The sequence below is a fragment of the Nyctibius grandis genome, chromosome 27, assembly GCF_013368605.1.
Source record: "Nyctibius grandis isolate bNycGra1 chromosome 27, bNycGra1.pri, whole genome shotgun sequence".
NCBI classification, from domain to species: domain Eukaryota; kingdom Metazoa; phylum Chordata; class Aves; order Nyctibiiformes; family Nyctibiidae; genus Nyctibius; species Nyctibius grandis.
The window spans coordinates 370,878-388,989 of record NC_090684.1 but is presented as its reverse complement, the minus strand read 5'-3'; the positions used below and the strand labels follow the sequence as shown (position 1 = coordinate 388,989).

Genomic DNA, 18,112 nt, shown 5'->3' with positions numbered 1-18,112 from the left:
GGGGGAAGGCTTCAGAGCTGGAACGTGCTGCGATGAGGAGAGTCCCCCAAAGGGCATGCAAAGTCCACAGTTCCCCTTCGCACTTACAACTCACCCTGTTTCCCACATTACTTGCGAAATATTTTGAAAGAATACTTGAGGCAGACGCTGAGCACCCGAACCCGGCTGGTGCGTGTTACTCCCCTGAACTGCACGACTGCTTCTGAACAGAGAAAACCTACAACGTGCTTCAGGTCAACTCTTCCAGCCACAATTCCCCACGTCTGGTAGCTTGTGCTGGAAGAGAGGGCCAAATCTGACTCCAGTAGCCTATAGAAATCCAATTAATTATGCCAGCCTAATTCACCTCACTAACCCTCAGTAACACTTACAGGCACTCAAAAAATCCCACAAGACAAAGTGAAGGTCATTCCCGAGTGGGAAGGAGATGCGGGGAGCCAAGTTCTCGAAGGCCATCCATTTTCTCTACTTGCAGAAGTGGGGAAAACTGAACAAACCTAAACTAAAAACCACCACCCTGCAAAACCCAAAAGGAGGTATGGGAATCACAGCCTTGATCTTTCCAATGTCTCACATCTTGCACAAAGACTGCAGACTGGCTCTTCCAAGTCTGTTTCTCTTTCTGGTTGTAACTAGAGTCATTAAATGTATTCCCCTTCTGTGTTTTCTCGCAGATCAGGTACAAAATAGCTGCAAGATTTCTGTATCCAGCTGCTAAAAGGCAAATGGCTGCTGACCACACTGAAAGAGCCATCACTCTTAGTTTAAAATAAAGTCAAATGTTAATTTTACAAAAAAAAGCCTTTGAATCACCTGAGAAGAACAGTGAGATCTTTAGAATAACTAATGGAAACGTGTTTTAAAACATATATTCATCTGATGAGTCCATGGCACTAAGCACTAACCTAGAAACCTTGAATAAGAGTGAAGCCCACTTTTATGGCTAAATTTAAGAGAAACACAAGAAGAAAAATTAATAACAACAAACATTTATTAATTTTTGCTTGTAGTGATCCAGAATCTCATTTACACGTTGCTTATGTGTAGAGTTCTGCTTGCAGTCTCCTGAAGAAATACAACAGCATTTCTCCCAGTTAAACCAACGAAAAGCCCAGCTTCTCCTCTGGAAAGTAGTGTAGCCCTTTCTCTCAATTGTCCAGGTTCTCCTGAAAACAAACAAAACCCCCACGTGTATGTGTTTTAGAGGAAGAATTCAAAGCAGGTTTAAAGGAACCGGCAGGAAGAGAAGGATGTGGGATGGAGGGACGAGCGACCCACCTGCCCCTGCGACCCTCTCCCAGACCGACCCCATCCCTTCCCCAAGCCGGGGCTGTAAAGCTGCGTGGGCAGGACGGCGCTTTTTGTACGGCCCGTCCTGCGGTATTTTGACTCCCATCCAGGGGAGCATGTTGAGCTCCCAAGATACTGAGATAAGGAATTAAACCCTGAGCCAGAGAAGCAGATGGGAAGGTTGATGGTGACTCTGGTAAGACTTGGCCGAGGTGCGTAGCAAAGCCGCGCTCCCACGGCTGGGCACTGAGTGGCTGGTGCCCATGTCCTGGGGGACACGCTGGGCATCGGTGACGAGCCGAGCGAGGCGGGTGGGAGAGGCAAGAGAAGCAAAGGAAGAGCCATAAACGTCCAGGCAAACATCACCACCACCCTCACGTCCTTACCCATCCGCCGTGGGTCTCAATGTAGTTTCTCACTCGAGAATTTCCATTGATCGCGTTTATGAGGTGGATGGGACGCACCATCGCTGTGACTCTCTTAGCAACGTGCATTAGCAATTTCACAGAAACACAGAGGAAAGCTCTCTCGTAGAACAGCTCGGGCTGCTGGTCACTCCAGCTCCTGACGATGGAGTCCACAGCAGCCCCAAACTCCTCCATCTGCAAGCATCGAGAGGGCAGTTTGAGCTGCTTTTTAAATGACTGTGGGATAAGTAAGTCTTGGCTCAAAATCCAACATTCAGTTAAACAACTGCCTTTGCTTCTTCCACCCCTGCCTAGAGCGGGCGACCCCCCAGCGACACGAGGCTGTCCTGCAGACGAGGAGCACTTTACCTTTCCCTTGAGCACTTCAGCAAGAGCCTCTGAGGAAACCCTTTCAAAGTCCACGTTGCACTGGTCCCCCATCCGCCGCAGGCGACTGGCCACCACGACCGGGTCAAACGTGGTTGGGGTCTCTCCTGCAGCCTGCACGGGCCCTGGAGCGGGGAGAGCAGGGTGAGGGGTTTCAGCATCACACGTCAAAGGCAGCGGAAGGGACCGCACGCCGCCAGCCCAGCCCCTTGAGCTGCCCACTGCGTCCAAAATGCCGCCGTCCACGGGCACTACGGTAGTCGCTGCCCCAAGCACTCGGGAGGCTAACGCAGGGCAGACCTCTGACAAGACACATCAGGAAATGTAAAACCAAAGTCCCTAAGAAATACCCTACAGCCATCCAAGTGTTCATTGATTTACAGGGACCAAGGGGCTCCGTACCACGGTTTGGTCCAGGTCTCTCTCCTCCCACCTCGGTTGCTTCACGCTCAAGTCTCGGTTCATCCCCACTCCTGTTTCTCCAAGGGCACCCCTAAGGCCTCTTCTACCCCTCCGGGTTTCCAGCAGCTCCTTCTCCCAGGCTGCCAGAAGCAAGCAAGGAAGGCCAGAGGAGCTGGAAAACCTCTCATCGCTCTTCTGTGACACAGCAGCATTGATGGGACGGCAAAGTCCTGCCTGCGCTCCCCAGCACCTCGAGGCTGCAGACCGTGGTGTGCAACCTTTGGACAATTTAGGTGTTGTACGCAAGCTGTCTCTGAGCCAGTGCAAACTGCAATGTTTCAAAGCCTCCTAGTGACCCAAATCTGGGAAGGGTTTCACAGAGGAACAAAAGGCACACTTTACAAATTTCAGGTATATAAAACCATTAGAACTTCTCAGCTAAACTACGTAAAGGGTGTAGGGGCGTGGAGCACCTCGGTTAAAGCATTTCTCCATTAAAGCATCCTGGGGAGAAAAAAACAACAACAGAGTATTATTTATTTTTTCTGAACCTTGCCAAACCCAGGTTCAGCCAGAAGCAGCTACCCGACACTGAAACTTTCAGCAAAACCATTTCCACGTTTGACAAAGCCATAAGGAACTGAAAGCAGGATCTTTCGACACAGAGCGGTGGGCAACTTTATCTGGAGGCATCGCTTCCCGATCCCCCCCGCCTCGTCCAGCCGCTGATCCCAGCCGAGCTCCTCTCCCTCGGGTCCCAGCTCTGGCGCCTGCAGCCCCGGGCAGAGCCGGCGGCTCCCGGGGCTCCGGGGCAGTTTCACGGTGCTCGGGACAGCGGGGGCAGAGGAGAGGGAAACGCGCAACGCGCTAACCGAGGCTTTTTCTTTACGACAAACTTCCGTGAAGCTTTTGAGAAAAAGTGTCTCTGGTGTCAGCACGATCCCAGTGTCTCTTGGGACATTTTAACTAGTTTGTTGCCAAGAAAATAAAGGGAAAAGCGATATGAATACAGGCAAAAGTCTGGGCTTCTTGCAGCACTGCCCAGCAAGCCAAAGTAGCCCAAATGATATCAGGAGCTTTGTGAAGCAAAGACCACATTCTGTCTTACCCGTTAACGCAACTGTTTTTATCCAATGAGCAATATGAGCTTTCTTTTTGATAATGACAGTTCACGTCCTGCCCTGTTGGTCCGGAGCGAGTTACTCAGGACCTGCAGCCCCGTGCGGGGCACGGCAGCCGGTGGCACCTTCCCCACTGCCCGCACCAGCACCCGCAGCCCCGGGGACGGGGTGGCCGTCCTTCACAGCCCCATCGCCCGACCCCGCCAAGGCAGGCTGCAGCCGCAGGCTGCCCAGCTTCAAACTTTACCTTGCTCTTAACTTTTCCCCCAAAAGAGAGCGAGCTTAGAAGTCATCACAAGCCTGCATTAGGAAACCCAACAACCCCAAGCTCCAGCCTCCTTCCTTCGTGTTCAGCCAAACGCTCCCCCGTCACCTGCAGCAAACACTTTCTCCTCCAACACAGGCCGTACCTCCCGAGTCTGTCTCCAGGCTCCGGCACGCACTCTCATCTTCACCGAGGAGGTCAGAGAACAAGGCTTCCACCACGCACTCCGTCTGCTCCTCGAAGGTTGCCATTGCAGCCCGTCTCCCCAGGGCCGTGGGCAGGGACACCACCGCAGCCGCTCTGCAGGTGAGCTTTGCCTCTGGATTTCGGTTTCCCTTACCCAGAGTTGCACAGGTTCTTCCTTCCGGGAAGAGTAGGACCTCAGACTCCTCCCCAGGACGGCCATGACATGCCAACATTTGCCCTCTTAACTGTCATCATTCAAGCTATGGGTGTGGTTTAGTTTCAAAAGTCATTTCTGTTAAGATCAACTGAAATATTTACAAGTTATCGAAGGCTGTTGACCTGTTCATTCATCGAGAAAGGTGTCTGGATAAAAGGCTAGGTGGTCCCAGCCCCATCCCAGACAGACTAGACTCGGCCTAGCCACAGTGGAGTAAACGATAGCTCGCCAACAAGCTATCAAATATTTTTTTCTGAAAACTGCATGATGCCAGTGCTCCAGCGCAGCTCTCCGTAAGGACAGGAATGCAACATATGCATAAAGACACTGCAAGCTGGTAACAGGAGTCCTGCTGCAGCTAACTTCTTATCTACCGTTGAATTCACCCGTAGGTAGCTCACCCGTTACAGTAATTTGGCATATGAGACTGAAATAAATTGTTGCACAATTGCTCCTTAAAGCCTTGCTTCAAGGAAGCTGAGAGCAAAGCCCTGTCTGACACAGAGGCAGGAGCTGGACTGCAGTTCTCTCTGGATCCACGGCGGTGATCGGATGACTCCATCCCGCAGACGTCAGAGTTGAACAAACAAGTACTCCAGAAAACAGCCAGAAATGATTCACGTTTTTATTAGGAAAAATCAGAAATAAAATCTAAAGCCTGTTGTTTAACAGCGACAGCAGTGTTCCAGTGAAGTGCACGGAAGGCATATTGCCATTTAAAGGTACATCATGGTCAGTTACAGAAGAGGGTTAACAAAGGCACTCCCTGCAGAGCACCGTAACGCCCTGTTACAGTAACTGTGTACCTCAGCCTTAAGCCAAGGAGCCTTCTTCAGGGTTTTGCCACTGTGTAAAACACAGCTGTGACAAGGGCACTTTTAGTGACACTGTACAAAGTCCGACTCTCCGTAACTTTCAATAGAGCAGACAGTGCTGCCAACACGCTCCTCAAAAAACAAGCCCAAGGCTGGCCAGGGTACAACCTTAAAAACTGTGCTAATTTAGTCACCCAGCGAGCACTGCACCATCTCACGTGTCGTGAGGACAGCACGACAGCTCTGCACAGAAAAAAGTACTACACAGAAAACAAACCTTTAAATACCCATTCTAGTTACAAAGTAACAAATGGTAAAAATCAGTATCAGCAAATATTTAATACTCCATAGAGGTTAATTATCTAAACAGCAATTCTGCCATTATCGGTGCGAGTACCAAGGACCGACAGCTCACTGACACGGCCAAAGTGATGCAGGATACAAAGCTCACGCAAACACGTCCTACACAACCTGCACACTCCTGCGTCGTCTTACGGGAGCCCTGAGGGGGTAATTTCAGAGGGACATTCATGATCACAGTAACCCATTTCAACTAGAAAATACACTTCTCTTGAGCACGATGTACCCTGTCCACCATCTCTGACACAGCTCCGCTCACCAGTAAGTGAAGCTACTATCGAAATCTATCAGGCAGAAAACTTACATCACATGTAAAGGGAGCCAAGAGCTAAATACTTCTCCCTTCACTGCACTGTTCCTCTTAATGTGAGACAAGCAGCAGAGTCCTGGAGTCTCTGAACTGTTTTTTGAATTGTTTACAATTCTCATGAATCAAACTCTCCCAAACACACCCCTGAATTTTGCTCATTTCTGGTTCCATCAGTCACAGCAGTGTCTTGTGACCATCACCACAGATGCCACCACTCCTGTGACTCACACATGCATTACCTTGTCCTTCCCCAGCCCAGAGGGAGGACTGGCTGCTCACCCTGCCCTGCTCACCAGCTGCAGCTCCCCCACACCACGTGCTTGCGAGGCCCAGGAAAGCGCTGCTAACACTCCTGCAGTTTAAAAGTACAAAACCAGCATCAGGTATGGCAAGCGAAGCCAGAGAAATAAACTTTTCCTGTGCCCTGAGCAAGCATCCTGCTGGGAGCAGGGAACAGTCAGGACCCCAGTCCAGCAGCTGCCCCCATGACCGTCCTTAACACGGAAATAAAGGTCTGCAGTGCCTCTGGCTTCGCCTCGCTCTGCTTCACCGAAACCTGCATCTCCGAGTCTGCTGCCTCAAGCAAGAGCTCCGTTAGGAAGAGGCAGCCTGTGTCGTCCTGAGCACTGAGATAAGCTTTCCACGGCTGGACGCCAGCTTTACTCATAGCAATAGTCTGGATGTGGACAACGTGGAGAGCCGTCTGTATGGTGTCAGGATGAACAGTCCCACACCAGGGCAGAGAGAGGTGGCAGCTCATGTCCAAGCTCAACCAGGTCTTCTCAAACTGTTCCGCCGTCAGGTAAACATCAGGAATTAAGGTCATGCTGCCTGTATCAGGATGAACCTTGAGGACTTCTTTATTCCCTTCAGAAATCAGTGACTCTGAAATGAAACCACAAACGTGTGAGATGCAGCATATAAGGTGCAGCTCCCAGTTTCACAAATAACATCTTATGGAGCCATCAGATGAAGAGGGCTGGAATCACAGTGCCTTCAGTGGTGATCAGCCATGCATTGCACAAGACAGTCAGAAACCCACGTGAGAACATCTACTGACAAGGGGAAAACAGATCCCAGACGAAGGGGAGGCAGGTTACCTGTGTCTCTATTCCTGGAGTCAGTACAGGGAGAACAAGCATAAGAGGGCTCCGCTGGCTGGTGAGCAGTGACGAGTGCCCAGCGTTCTCTGCCATAAACTGGTGCAAGAGTATTAAACTCTGAAGCCCATGTATTCACGGGTCGCTCCGTTTGGTCTTCCAGGAGCCCCAGAGAGGGGTCAGACTTGGGGCTACACAGCACCCGTTTCGCTTCTTCCACACCAGACTGCAAAAGGCGATAGTAGAACAACCCACGGTCTCGTACTGCCATATCCATCTCCTCCTCTGGGAATTAGAGGGACATCATTTATGGACAATTCTATCATCCAGATCTCCCCGAAGTACTTACCCTTAATTACTAAAAACAGATTCCCAGGGACACAGCATTACACTCACCAAGCAGCAGCCTAAGGCATAAAGCCACCTCATCTTGCCATCCTGGATGGTCTCCTCACAGCTAGGATACTGACACACAGCATCCATGCGCTGGGGACACAGCCAAACCAGCCCCAAAAGGCCTGTACTACAGCTCCAGTGAAACAGAAGGAAGGGAACCCACCTATGCAGTAATAGAGCAGTCTCCCCAGCATGTCCTGACACTCAGCAGGACGAGACAGGAAAAGTCGCACCAGTGCTGTCAGAAGCTCCATCTTCACTGCTGGGAACATCTCCGATTTCACGTTCTCCACAAAGTCCTCTAAAACATAGGGGGCATTCGGTACCTTCTCACCATGCGTGCCCAGGAGCCAGATCAGCGCTTGCTTGCCCTGAAGGAACCACAGAAAAAACAGCAAATAGGCACCGTTTACCAGAAAGACAGTGCTGGGGTGAAATAAACACAAGAGAACGAGTCTTCTGAAGATTTCTGATCTTTGTCCTGCCAATCACTACCCAAAGGAAAGCCAAGCAGTCACTGTCCACCCATCCTCAACAGCTGCCAGCCCACGGCACAAAGCCACCTTACCTCGCTGTCCTGGATGGCATCCTCACAGCCAGGCAGCGCCCGACACACGGCGTCCGTGCACTGGGGACACAGCCAAACCAGGTCCCGAAAAGCCTGTACTACCGCTGCAACGAAACACAATGCTCAGCATTCCCCGAGAGCTGTAAAACCACTAGGGGAAAAAAAAATAATCCAAAAAGCCCCACCCAAGAGACTCTGCAAATCTTAGCTAGGGTGGTCAGTGCCTTGCTTATGACTATGGTTTGAGACACGCGTCTTCAAAGGCCCACGACACTGCCTTTGTCAGAGCAATGTTGCACCAAGGCTAAGATAAAGCACTGAAACTTCAGGTTGTTCCTCTGGCTGCTGGAAAGCAACCTCTCTTCTGGACATTCCCAGCCTTTAAAAAGACACTGACTCATGATGCTTCAGACACACGAGGTTAGAATGACAAATTAAAACTAACACCAATTCAAAACGAGTCTCATGAACTTTCAGTCAAAATTTAAAGGCTCTGCTGCCCACTCACAGAAACACCAGCAGCTTCTAAGACCTAATCAACAGCTGAGTTCAAGCATGTGATTTTCATAACTGAAAGCAAGACACCTAAAAGAGAGGCAGAAACAGCAATGATATGAAGTTAGATCTGAGGGCAGCTGAAGAAAAAGAGAAGCCTGGGTACGACGGAATCAGACTACTATATGAGGAACAGAAATCACAAAGATTTAAAAGATCTGTTAATCAGCTTGGCCCTCAAACAGTCACTAAAAAGTCTCTGCTGAGTCCCTCACTCCCCAAGGCAGCAGGCAACAGTCAGAAAGGAGCCTCCATGTCACATCATGAAGGCAGCTATGACCATCTACCCCTTCACCACAAAGAGTAGTACCATGTCCAGTCACACTATATACCCCCAGTCCACCTGAAGATGCCGATTACATTAAAAGCCAAGTGCCTTTCAGAGCCTCGAGTTTGGGATCACAAGCCCCAGCAAAGCCCCTTCCTGAAAGCATACGCCAGGCAAGCAACCTGCAGATGATTACCTGAAGTGATATGTTCCTGCTGAAGCCCCAGGAGCTCTGTTAGGATCCCCACACACTGCTCTGTGTATGTCCTAGCAATATTGCCTGCAGAGACACCAAAGGACATAAAAGTCAACCTTTCATCAGAGTGAAATAGGAACCACGAGCCAAACCATCACAACTCCAATGACAAGCAGGTATTAGAGCAGCTCCTCTACCCACTACAGTTTCATTCAACACTATTAAGGCTCATTTAGAAGATGAAGTGACACAATTTCTTTAGAGCATCTCATTGGAGCACAGACATCTGAATGAGATTCAAGGACATTATGTGCAACCTGAAACAGTTCCATACCAGGACTTCTGAAAGAATCAGCACCATCTTGTTTAGAAACACACCCACACAAGACATTCCTGGGGAGGCTGGTCTACAGAGGGCTGTGCTGCTTCTGCACAGATCAGTTATTTGGCATTTGCCCAGATACACTTCAGCAAAGGCCCACCTGAAAGGTCTGGGGCTGCAGCTGCTCCTGAGGCAAGACACAGCTCTTACCTATGGCGAAGATCGCCCCTTGGGCAAGCTCCACCGATACATCAGTGCAATAGCCCTTCAGCTCCTCCAGCACTTGCTGTACGTTTTCATCATTCACCAGCTCACACAACACCTCCATCTTCTGGCATTTGATGTAGTGGGGCTCTGAATACGAGCAGAAGAACTTTTTGTAGTGGCTGCTAAAAAGGCCAGGAAGGCTACCAAGGATCTGACGCACGTGGCACAGCGCAGTGAAGCAGAGCTCCCTGCTCTCAGAAGTGCAGGCAGCCAGCAGCGGTCCCTTCACTCTCACCAAAACATCTGCCTGCACATGTGGGTACTCTCTGGCCAGCACCAGGAAAAGCTTGGTGGCTGCCATCACAACGCTGGGGCTGCTGCTTTTGAGATAGCCATCCAGTAGATTGAGTATGTCGAAGAGTTCCTCCTCGCTGCGGGGTCTGTAACGCAGAAGGAAGGTAAGCACCTCACTTTGCCCCCACTGATCCAGATCTGCCATCCTGCCAAGAGAATAAACACAGTTTGCAGGAGTCAAGAGGCGCATGAAGGTCTGCACTGTGCATAGCAGAGGCCTTAGCATCCGAGTTTCTTACGCGTTCTGTTCCAAACCAAATGCTATGCTCCAGGAGTAGATACCACAATTTTATATCAAGAGAATTGACCAGTTTATGCACAGAGGCTTAACTGAGTATCAGTCACATGCACTTTTGCTGGTGCTCTAAGCCACACAGCAACATTGGAAAGAACCCGGGGCAGAGCAATACCCCTCTTTTGCCAGATCATGTAGAATTATCTACAGAAAAGTTAATTTATTCAAGCAATGGATAAGTTATGTATCTTTCAACAGACTGGGAGAGACATACTAAAACATTCCTGTCCCACAAACATATCGTGTATACTATCACCAAAAAAACCCTAACTCATCACATTAACTTAGAATTCCAAAACAAACCAGGAGCTGAAGCAAAGACTCCCCGGAAAAGTAGATCATCTCAGATTTCTCTTAAGATCTTAGCATAAAAGTAATTTGGTTCCTTCTAGGATGGGCATCTCTATCTTATCTCTATCTTGCCTGACTCTTCCCTTCAAGTTCTGACAGCTCTGCTAGCATACGAAACCAAGAACAAGAACGAAGCTTCCAGCACCATCAAACACAACAAACCTGTTGAGGAGATGATGGGCAATGGGTTTGTTGATGACAACTCCTCCCTCCTTCTTCAAGATCTCTTCTAAGGCTCTCAGACAATTCACGACTACAATAGGATCCTGGTCACGAAGCAAACTGTATAGCTCGTTCACCAGTGCACCATCTGCAAAGCAGCAGAGGTCCCTGTATCAAGTTCTGCTGACACACTGCAATTAAATCACTGTCTATGAGCATTTATCATGAACAAAAGACACCGCGGAGGGCGGCCCCGCGCGGGGCGAAGCCCCTTACCCACTTCGGAGTCCCCCTGCAGCTGCAGCATCTTGGCGCAGCCCAGCACGGCCGCTCTTCGCACGTAGGAGGCCTTGTCCCGCAGGCCGTTGAGCAGGGGCTGCTGCAGGTACTCCTGGACGCCGGGCACCCTGCGGGTGGGCGGGCGTCAGCGGGCCGCCGCCCCGGGGCTCCCCCCCGCCGCCCCGACCCCCCCGCCGCCGCCGCCGCCCCACCTGAGGCCGCAGATGGTGCGCAGGGCGAGCCCGCGCACGGCGGGGCTGGGGTGCGCGCAGTCCTTGCGCAGCGTGTTGACGGCCAGCAGCGCCAGCTGCGGCTGCCGCGGGGCCTGCGCCCGCACGTACAGCGACACCAGCTTCTTCTGCACCACGTCGGCCGCCGCGCTGGCCTTCACCATCTCCGCGAACAGCCCCGACACGTCCGCGCCCTGCGCCATGTGCCTGCGGGGAGACACCGCTCAGCGCGGCCCGGCCCGGCCCGACCCGGCCCCTGCCGCCCCGCGCCCCCGCCCGCCGTACCGGATGACGCGCAGGACGGCGGCGCGGTACCGCAGCCGATCCGCCTGCACGTGCGGGTTGGCCAGGGCCCGGCGGAGCTCCCGCAGCGCCTCCTCGCCGCCCAGGTACGGCATGGCCGGCCCCGCACCGAACACCCCGGTGCCGGTGCCGCCGCCGCCGCCGCGCCACACCCTGCGCGCGCGGCCCCGCCCCCGACGTGCCCCGCGCTGCGCGCGCGTTCCCGCACCGCCCCGCGCCTGCGCGGCGCCGCCCGCCAGTTTCGGCGGGAAGCGCCGGGCCGGGCCGGGCCGGGCCGGTGCCGGTGCCCGCCATGAACGGGACGGTGATCCCCGGGACGCCCATCGCCGTGGACTTCTGGAGCGTGCGGCGGGCGGGCGGCGCCCGGCTCTTCTTCCTGTCGCACCTGCACTCGGACCACACGGTGGGGCTCTCCAGCACCTGGAGCCGCCCGCTCTACTGCTCGCCGCTCACCGCCCGCCTCCTGCGCCGCCGCCTCCAGGTACGTGCGGCCGCCAAGCCCTCACCACCCGCCCGTCCCCGCCACCCCCTCACCGCCCGCCCGTCCCCTCCACCCCGTCCCCGCCGCCCCCTCACCGCCCGCCCGTCCCCGCCACCCCCTCACCGCCCCCTCCGTCCCCGCCGCCCCGTCCCCGCCGCCCCCTCACCGCCCGCCCGTCCCCGCCGCCCCCTCACCGCTCGGCCCTGCAGGTGCCGCCGTGCTGGATCCGGCCGCTGGAGGTGGGGCAGAGCCACGTGCTGGGCGAAGAGGTGACGGTGACACTGCTCGACTCCAACCACTGCCCCGGCTCCGTCATGTTCCTCTTCGAGGGCGTGTTCGGCACCATCCTCTACACAGGTACGGGGCAGGCCCCGGGTCCCCCGGCCCCGCCGCGGCCCCGGCCCGCCCTGACAGCCCTGTCCTCGCAGGGGACTTCCGCTACTCGAGCAGCATGCAGGGCGAGCCGGCGCTGAGGGGCCGCCACATCGACTGCCTCTACCTGGACAACACCCACTGCCACCCGCACCGGCCCCTGCCCTCGCGGCAGCGCGCCACGCGCCAGGCCGCCCACGTCATCCGCGCGCACCCGCAACACCAGGTCGTCGTCGGTGAGTGCCGCCTCCCGCCGCGCTGCCCTCACCTTCCCCTCCCGCCAGCGTGGCCCCTCGGCAGGGGCTCGTGCTCCCCCGCCCCTGGCGCGCTGCTCACGGCTCTCCTCGCAGGTGTGTACAGCCTGGGGAAGGAGGCGCTGCTGGTGGACCTGGCCGTGGAGTTCAGCACCTGGGTGGTGGTGAGCCCCTGGCGCCTGGAGCAGATGCGGCTGCTGGAGCTGCCCGATGTGTTCACCACGGAGGAGGGGGCCGGCTGGATCCGTGCTGTGGATGTCACGGAGATCCGCTGCGATACCCTTGTCAGCTGGAACATGCTGCACCCTACCATTGCCATCCTCCCTACCGGCAGGCCCGTGAAGGTCACCCACCCCAACATCCACCCCATTCCGTACTCGGATCACTCATCCTTTTCAGAACTGTGCGAGTTTGTGAAGTGGCTGAAGCCTTGCTCGGTCATTCCCATTGTGAAGGGCAGCACGTGCCAAGCTTACTTTCAGAAATACTTAAGTTCTGCCCCCCAGGCACTTCCTGACCTCAGAATCCCAAAGCCTGTGCAAGAGCCTGTGCAGCAGCAAAGCAAAAGGAAGGGGCGGGACCCCACGTTTCTCTTGAAAAGAGCTGCACGGCATTCTGTGCCCCGAGGAGTGGTTTATGAGTCCCCAGAGGAATACACTGAGAAATCTGAAGAGTTCACAGGTGTTAAGGTTCCTCAGCAGAACTACTGCCAGTCAGCTTTGTGCTCGAAAGAAGGTTGCACTTGCTGTCACACAGGCAAGGAGAAAGAGAAGGGAGAGCTGAGTGGAGAACAGCCAGGAGCAGCAAGAGCAGCTAGCGCTGTTAGCCAGGCAGCTGTTTCTGATGAGCACTTTCCTGCTGGATTTGCAGAGCAGTATTTACTTACTCCCTTAAATGTCGTAAAGCAGAATTCCTCACAGAAATTTGACAAGCTAGTAGAAGATTTCTTTAGGAGGGGAGAAGCGTCCTGAAAAATTGTGTGACGCTTGCCAGTGCCAACGCAGTTGATAGCAGTGATTCTAGAGGTCTTACTACTGCATCTCATTCTCTGTGCTGGAGTTTCCCATCAGGAGAGAGGAGCTCAGCTATGGGGCTCTACTTTCTTTACCTCTTATTAGAGGACAAGGAGGAAACCAGTTTGTAAGTGTTAAGACTTTTTAAATTTATTTATTTTTATATCTCTGTCTACATCTGTCGGGCCTCCACACTACACCCAGGCAGTGCGGTCCCACTGCGTACGTGCCTTGTATCCACTTTTTGCAGCTACTTACTTGTCTTGTGACAAAAGGTACTGCCAGGTCAATTCAAGTTGAGCTGCAGAGGGCGTGAGCTGCCTGCTGCTGAAGTAATTAATGGCATTGGAATGTGATGAAAGCAGCAAGAAGGGGGAATCTGAGAGCCCCAGAGATTCTTCTTTCTATGTGTCTTTAATGCCTCATTGACGTTCATTCCAAGATGCGTTACAAATATTATGTATTAAGGTACATTTAAAAAACGGTGCTTAAAGAAATCTAGAAAATGAAGTGCCTCTAAGCCTACTAATCTATTTTTTATCTATTAATCTACTGATACCTGCAGACAGCACTGCTTTTGTATCGAGCCAGCTGCAGCCGGATGCAGTTCTGCTCTCCTGAAAGCACCATCTTAATGTTAACTGTCAATCCTTTTTCAGGTTACTGGCTGGAAAAAATAGGACTTGTCTGGGTTCTTGAGTTCTGGACTTTCCAGAATGGGTTACTAGATCCTCTGCAGTCTCGGCACTCAAGTCTGCAAGTCTGAATTCTGCTTGACTGCAAAGTGCTTCTGGAAACTGCCAGCATTCTGCCAGGCCCACTGCCTTCCCATCCACTGCCTGTTCTTTTCACACAACAGCAAGTGGGATGGAAGATAATGAAACATCTGCTTAGTGGTGTAAAGTGCTAAGCCTTAGCAGCAGAGTTTGGAAGGAATACTGTGGCTGAAGAGCAAAACTGGCTGTTGGTTGGAGGTCAGGTGCTTTCCTGCTCCAGATCAACTGTGGAGAGCCACAGCCCGGCACAGTCAGGAAGCGTTAGCAGTGTCACTGGCCAGCGGGTACCCACCGTGGAGCCTGGAAGCACTGCAGTTGTCTGTGCCAAACTGCACTAGCGACATTACAAATTGGCTTCCTGTGGGGTCACGGCAGCAACGCTAGAGTTGGAAATGGTCACTAGGCTCTTTCTGGAGCAACAAACCAGCTGCTTGTTCAGCTTTTTCTGGCCTCCTTCTGGTTACTTTCAACACAAAATGTTTCATGTGATCTTGATCAGGATCAGAGTCTCTTCTGAACATAGCGTCCTGCAAGGTCTCTCCAAGACCAGTCAGCTAGATGGAATTCCTTGAATTAAGCCAGAAAAGGAAGCGTTTGCTCTTTGAGTAAAGCTAGGGCTTGTGGAAAGCAAAAATGCCTGTAGATGCAGCAGCCACACCTGTTAAAAACAAGGCTGTCCTGAACGGTAATCATGATGACAGCCAGAGTGGGTATGTTTGGAAAGCTGTTTGGCAAACATGAGTCTTAACTCCCAACCCTGTGCTTTCCCAGGCACTGCGACATCACTATAATTTAAGCAGTGCCTCTCACTGGGACTGCCTATTGATCCTGCCTGCCAGCTGCTAAGGGGACCTTGGAGGTGATGGAGCAGTTTTCTGCGAAATACACTTCCAAAGGGGTAGCAAGGTCAGCTCGAGCTTCTTGCTGTGGTCTGTATGGTCCTGTTTCTGGGAGGTTTCTGTACGGATTATTTGCTAATCAGAACTAAACAGCGGAGCCCCATCAGGTCAGTGTGAGTGGCACCGGCATCTTTTGTAACATCTGAGGCTGCCAGGGGGATAATTGTGCTGTGCCTGTAGTGTTTTGTCTGCTGCTGGCTGCCTTGGACATGCAGGCTGTTATTTTAATATTGTTGAAATGTAAGTGACTCATTTGACGGGCGGGTGAGTGAAGCGCTGCCTGAACTCCCGGATTCCACGTCCTGCTCTCGCGTGCAGCCTCCCCATTGCTCAGAAGGAATGCTTGCCCTCTGAGTCACTGCTCCATTTAGGTATGTTGCAAATGACCTAGGAGATCTGATGCATTTTACTGCTGATGTTTTGTGGCATCCAGCCTTTCCTCTTTTATTCTTATCAACTGTTCTTGTCAATCATTTATTCAAGTCAATGAAGTAGAGAACCTCCTGGTGAACCTCTGGGCAAAATGGAGTTGTAAATGTTAATTCTTTACAGAGGCAACTCTGATCTTTAGATCACATAAAAAGAAGTGAAAATTTTAGAGACTTCAGGAGCTGAGGACCTGCACCCCATTTCTGAATGCTTAGTTAAAACTGCAGAAGAAATGCTGGCTTTGTTACTAGAGCTTAAAAGGTAATTCCTGCCACTTCAGGAAAAAAAATTATCCAAATCATATAGAGCCAAGGAAACCTAAAATCTCTCCATGGCTTATAAAAGGCAATACAAGCAGGAGGGACGTGACCAACAGTCAGCGTGTTGGAGATCCTTGCCTCAGCACAGCAGGTGCATGAGGCATTTTAGAGTGCCACACACTTCCTCCCTCTCCTGGGTGTTAAAATACTACTGTGTGTCATCCTAAAATCCTGGAAAACAAAACATGGCCTTGTGGGGAATACCGGCAGTATAGTATTGCTGAGCTCCAAGGTTTCTGAGAATCCTTCAGCTTCCCCTGAAGTCTCCTGGCAGTAAATAGCTGGCCTCTTACAGGCCTTGTTCTCCCTCGTGCTTGCCTCCAAAGTTTCCCTCTTTTCCCAGCACCAGCCCAGCTCACAGGGGAGTGTTAGTGCAGCCAAGAGCTGGAGCGTCACGTACGCAGGGTCTGAACGTGCTGCTTCCAGTTCAGCTGCACAGGGCTCTGTCAACACTGCTACCTCAGGTGTGTTTTGCTCACAACAGCGACAATGAGAAGCTGTTGCCAAGTATTAGCTTGACTGTGCGGTATCTAAGGGCCACATGCTCGGAAACATAACAGTTATCCTGGCAGAAAAAAAAAATGGTGCTCAGGCCAAAGACCTCCCAAATCTATACGTGCAGAGCGTGCTTGAGCTGCTTATCTCTGTTCCACAGTTGGGAACCGAGCCCCAGTGGCATGAAACAACACACCCAAGGCCTTACAGAGCCTACAGAGGAGCTAGGAACAGACCCGAGTTCCTTTTGGCAAGTTTTCAGCGCTGTTTTAACAGGCTGTGATCAAATGCTGGTGTGTCATGAGGGCAGGGCAGGCTTATGGCTCTGGGAGCAGGGCTGCCTGCTGAGCTCCTTCCACACCGTTGCCTGTGAGAGTCCAGTCACTATGAAAGAGTTTAGTTGGCTCTAGCCAACAAAACCAGGAAGGGGTGCCCTGCCTATGCTATGGAGAGGAGGAAAGGTGCTCTAGGTTGCTGCCAAGAGACAGAGGTAAAACATAACCAGCTTCTGCGCTCCACAGCGAAGTGTATAATGTCACTTTGTAGGGAACACCCTAGAGCACGCTGCTCGGTGGTGTTTCTAACTCTGCTGCCTGTACTATGAGGCTAAAGCACTTAGGACAACTTCTCTCTTCTCTGCTGCAGAGCCGCTGTCCATTTCTGCAGCGCAGGTTCTTCTTATTGCTATTTTCTAGATGAAGTGTGTAATGGGGAAATCTTTTTCACCAAGAAAACTAATTCAGAGAGTTTACACAATTTCCTATATGGTGTGTTGTAGCTTTAGGCTTATTCCAGATTAACCTCAAGCCTAAAATCTCTGGCTTTGTGCTCTTTTATAGACCCCTCTGAAAAAGTAGTAGAATGTGTAGAAAAGGCGAGAAGGTAGAATCACCTTGATAGTCATGTGAGGAGCCACCTCAAATGCGCTGCTGTCTGGCTATGGTATCCTTCTGCATGTCAGAAGGGTCAGTAGCATAATACTTCTGTCCTGATGTTTTTATGTGTAGCGGATAAAAAAGTACTTTTAAAAGTACTTGGTACTTCTTAAAGATGCACGTACGACCGTCCCTGACCAATGCACTCTGTGCTTAGTGCTAGAACTCGCGCTTTTTGCCTGAGGACCAAGACCCATCACACCCTCGGGGAAGTTGTGTTATTAAATGTGCTGTGGCATTCAGGGATGTGTAGGCACGTCTTTGCCACCTCCATCCCTGCTGCAGCCGTGGGTGGCGGTGGCCTGTTGAGGCGTGCTGCGGCGTTACAGGGCCGGATTTCCAACAGCCTCACAAAGCCCGAGATGACGACGTGTGGTGGCTTCTGCTGGGCTGGTGTAGTCTCCATCTTTCACCTTATTCACATCTCTGCATATAACGATCTAACTAGCAAACAGTGGATTGTGAGATCAAGGTATTTTGATTTTGTTTTATTGCATGTTCTTTTTTTCCACTGATCATCTCCATCTGGATGCAAACTACTAGCCTTGATTCTTTATGCTCATTAGAAGATGCAAGTTCACGCTGTTGCACTGCTGTTGGAGTAAACATAAAGTTGTGAAAGTCTCTGAGATTCTGGTAAGAGTGTTTGTAAACACTGTAAAACACCGACAGCCAGGACAGGTCCCTGTGATACTGACTCTGGCTGAATTAAAACCCGCAGCGATGGAGCCCCTGCGGGGCCGACACTGCTCTGACTCGCCTCAGCCCTTTCGGAAGTGTCTGACCTGCGGG

The 18,112-nt window shown here is 52.0% G+C and overlaps 3 protein-coding genes across 3 annotated transcripts; 1 reads left to right on the top strand and 2 right to left on the bottom strand.

The window, feature by feature from the left end:
- Positions 1 to 1,148: 1,148 nt before the first annotated feature.
- BCL2L15 (BCL2 like 15) lies at positions 1,149 to 4,123 on the bottom strand. Its single transcript, XM_068419511.1, has 4 exons — positions 4,018 to 4,123; positions 2,067 to 2,209; positions 1,677 to 1,892; positions 1,149 to 1,166 (listed from the first exon to the last, which is right to left on the bottom strand). Exons 1-4 carry the CDS (start codon positions 4,121 to 4,123, stop codon positions 1,149 to 1,151), a joined length of 483 nt encoding a protein of 160 aa, XP_068275612.1.
- Positions 4,124 to 4,886: 763 nt separating this feature from the next.
- On the bottom strand, positions 4,887 to 11,485 carry AP4B1 (adaptor related protein complex 4 subunit beta 1). Its single transcript, XM_068419154.1, has 10 exons — positions 11,329 to 11,485; positions 11,026 to 11,250; positions 10,811 to 10,941; positions 10,535 to 10,682; positions 9,376 to 9,872; positions 8,844 to 8,927; positions 7,825 to 7,928; positions 7,420 to 7,627; positions 6,861 to 7,145; positions 4,887 to 6,645 (listed from the first exon to the last, which is right to left on the bottom strand). Exons 1-10 carry the CDS (start codon positions 11,439 to 11,441, stop codon positions 6,218 to 6,220), a joined length of 2,223 nt encoding a protein of 740 aa, XP_068275255.1. The 5' UTR covers positions 11,442 to 11,485; the 3' UTR covers positions 4,887 to 6,217.
- Positions 11,486 to 11,638: 153 nt separating this feature from the next.
- On the top strand, positions 11,639 to 13,424 carry DCLRE1B (DNA cross-link repair 1B). The gene is made up of 4 exons (XM_068419510.1): positions 11,639 to 11,827; positions 12,037 to 12,184; positions 12,256 to 12,435; positions 12,550 to 13,424. Exons 1-4 carry the CDS (start codon positions 11,639 to 11,641, stop codon positions 13,422 to 13,424), a joined length of 1,392 nt encoding a protein of 463 aa, XP_068275611.1.
- The last annotated feature ends 4,688 nt before the right edge of the window (positions 13,425 to 18,112 follow it).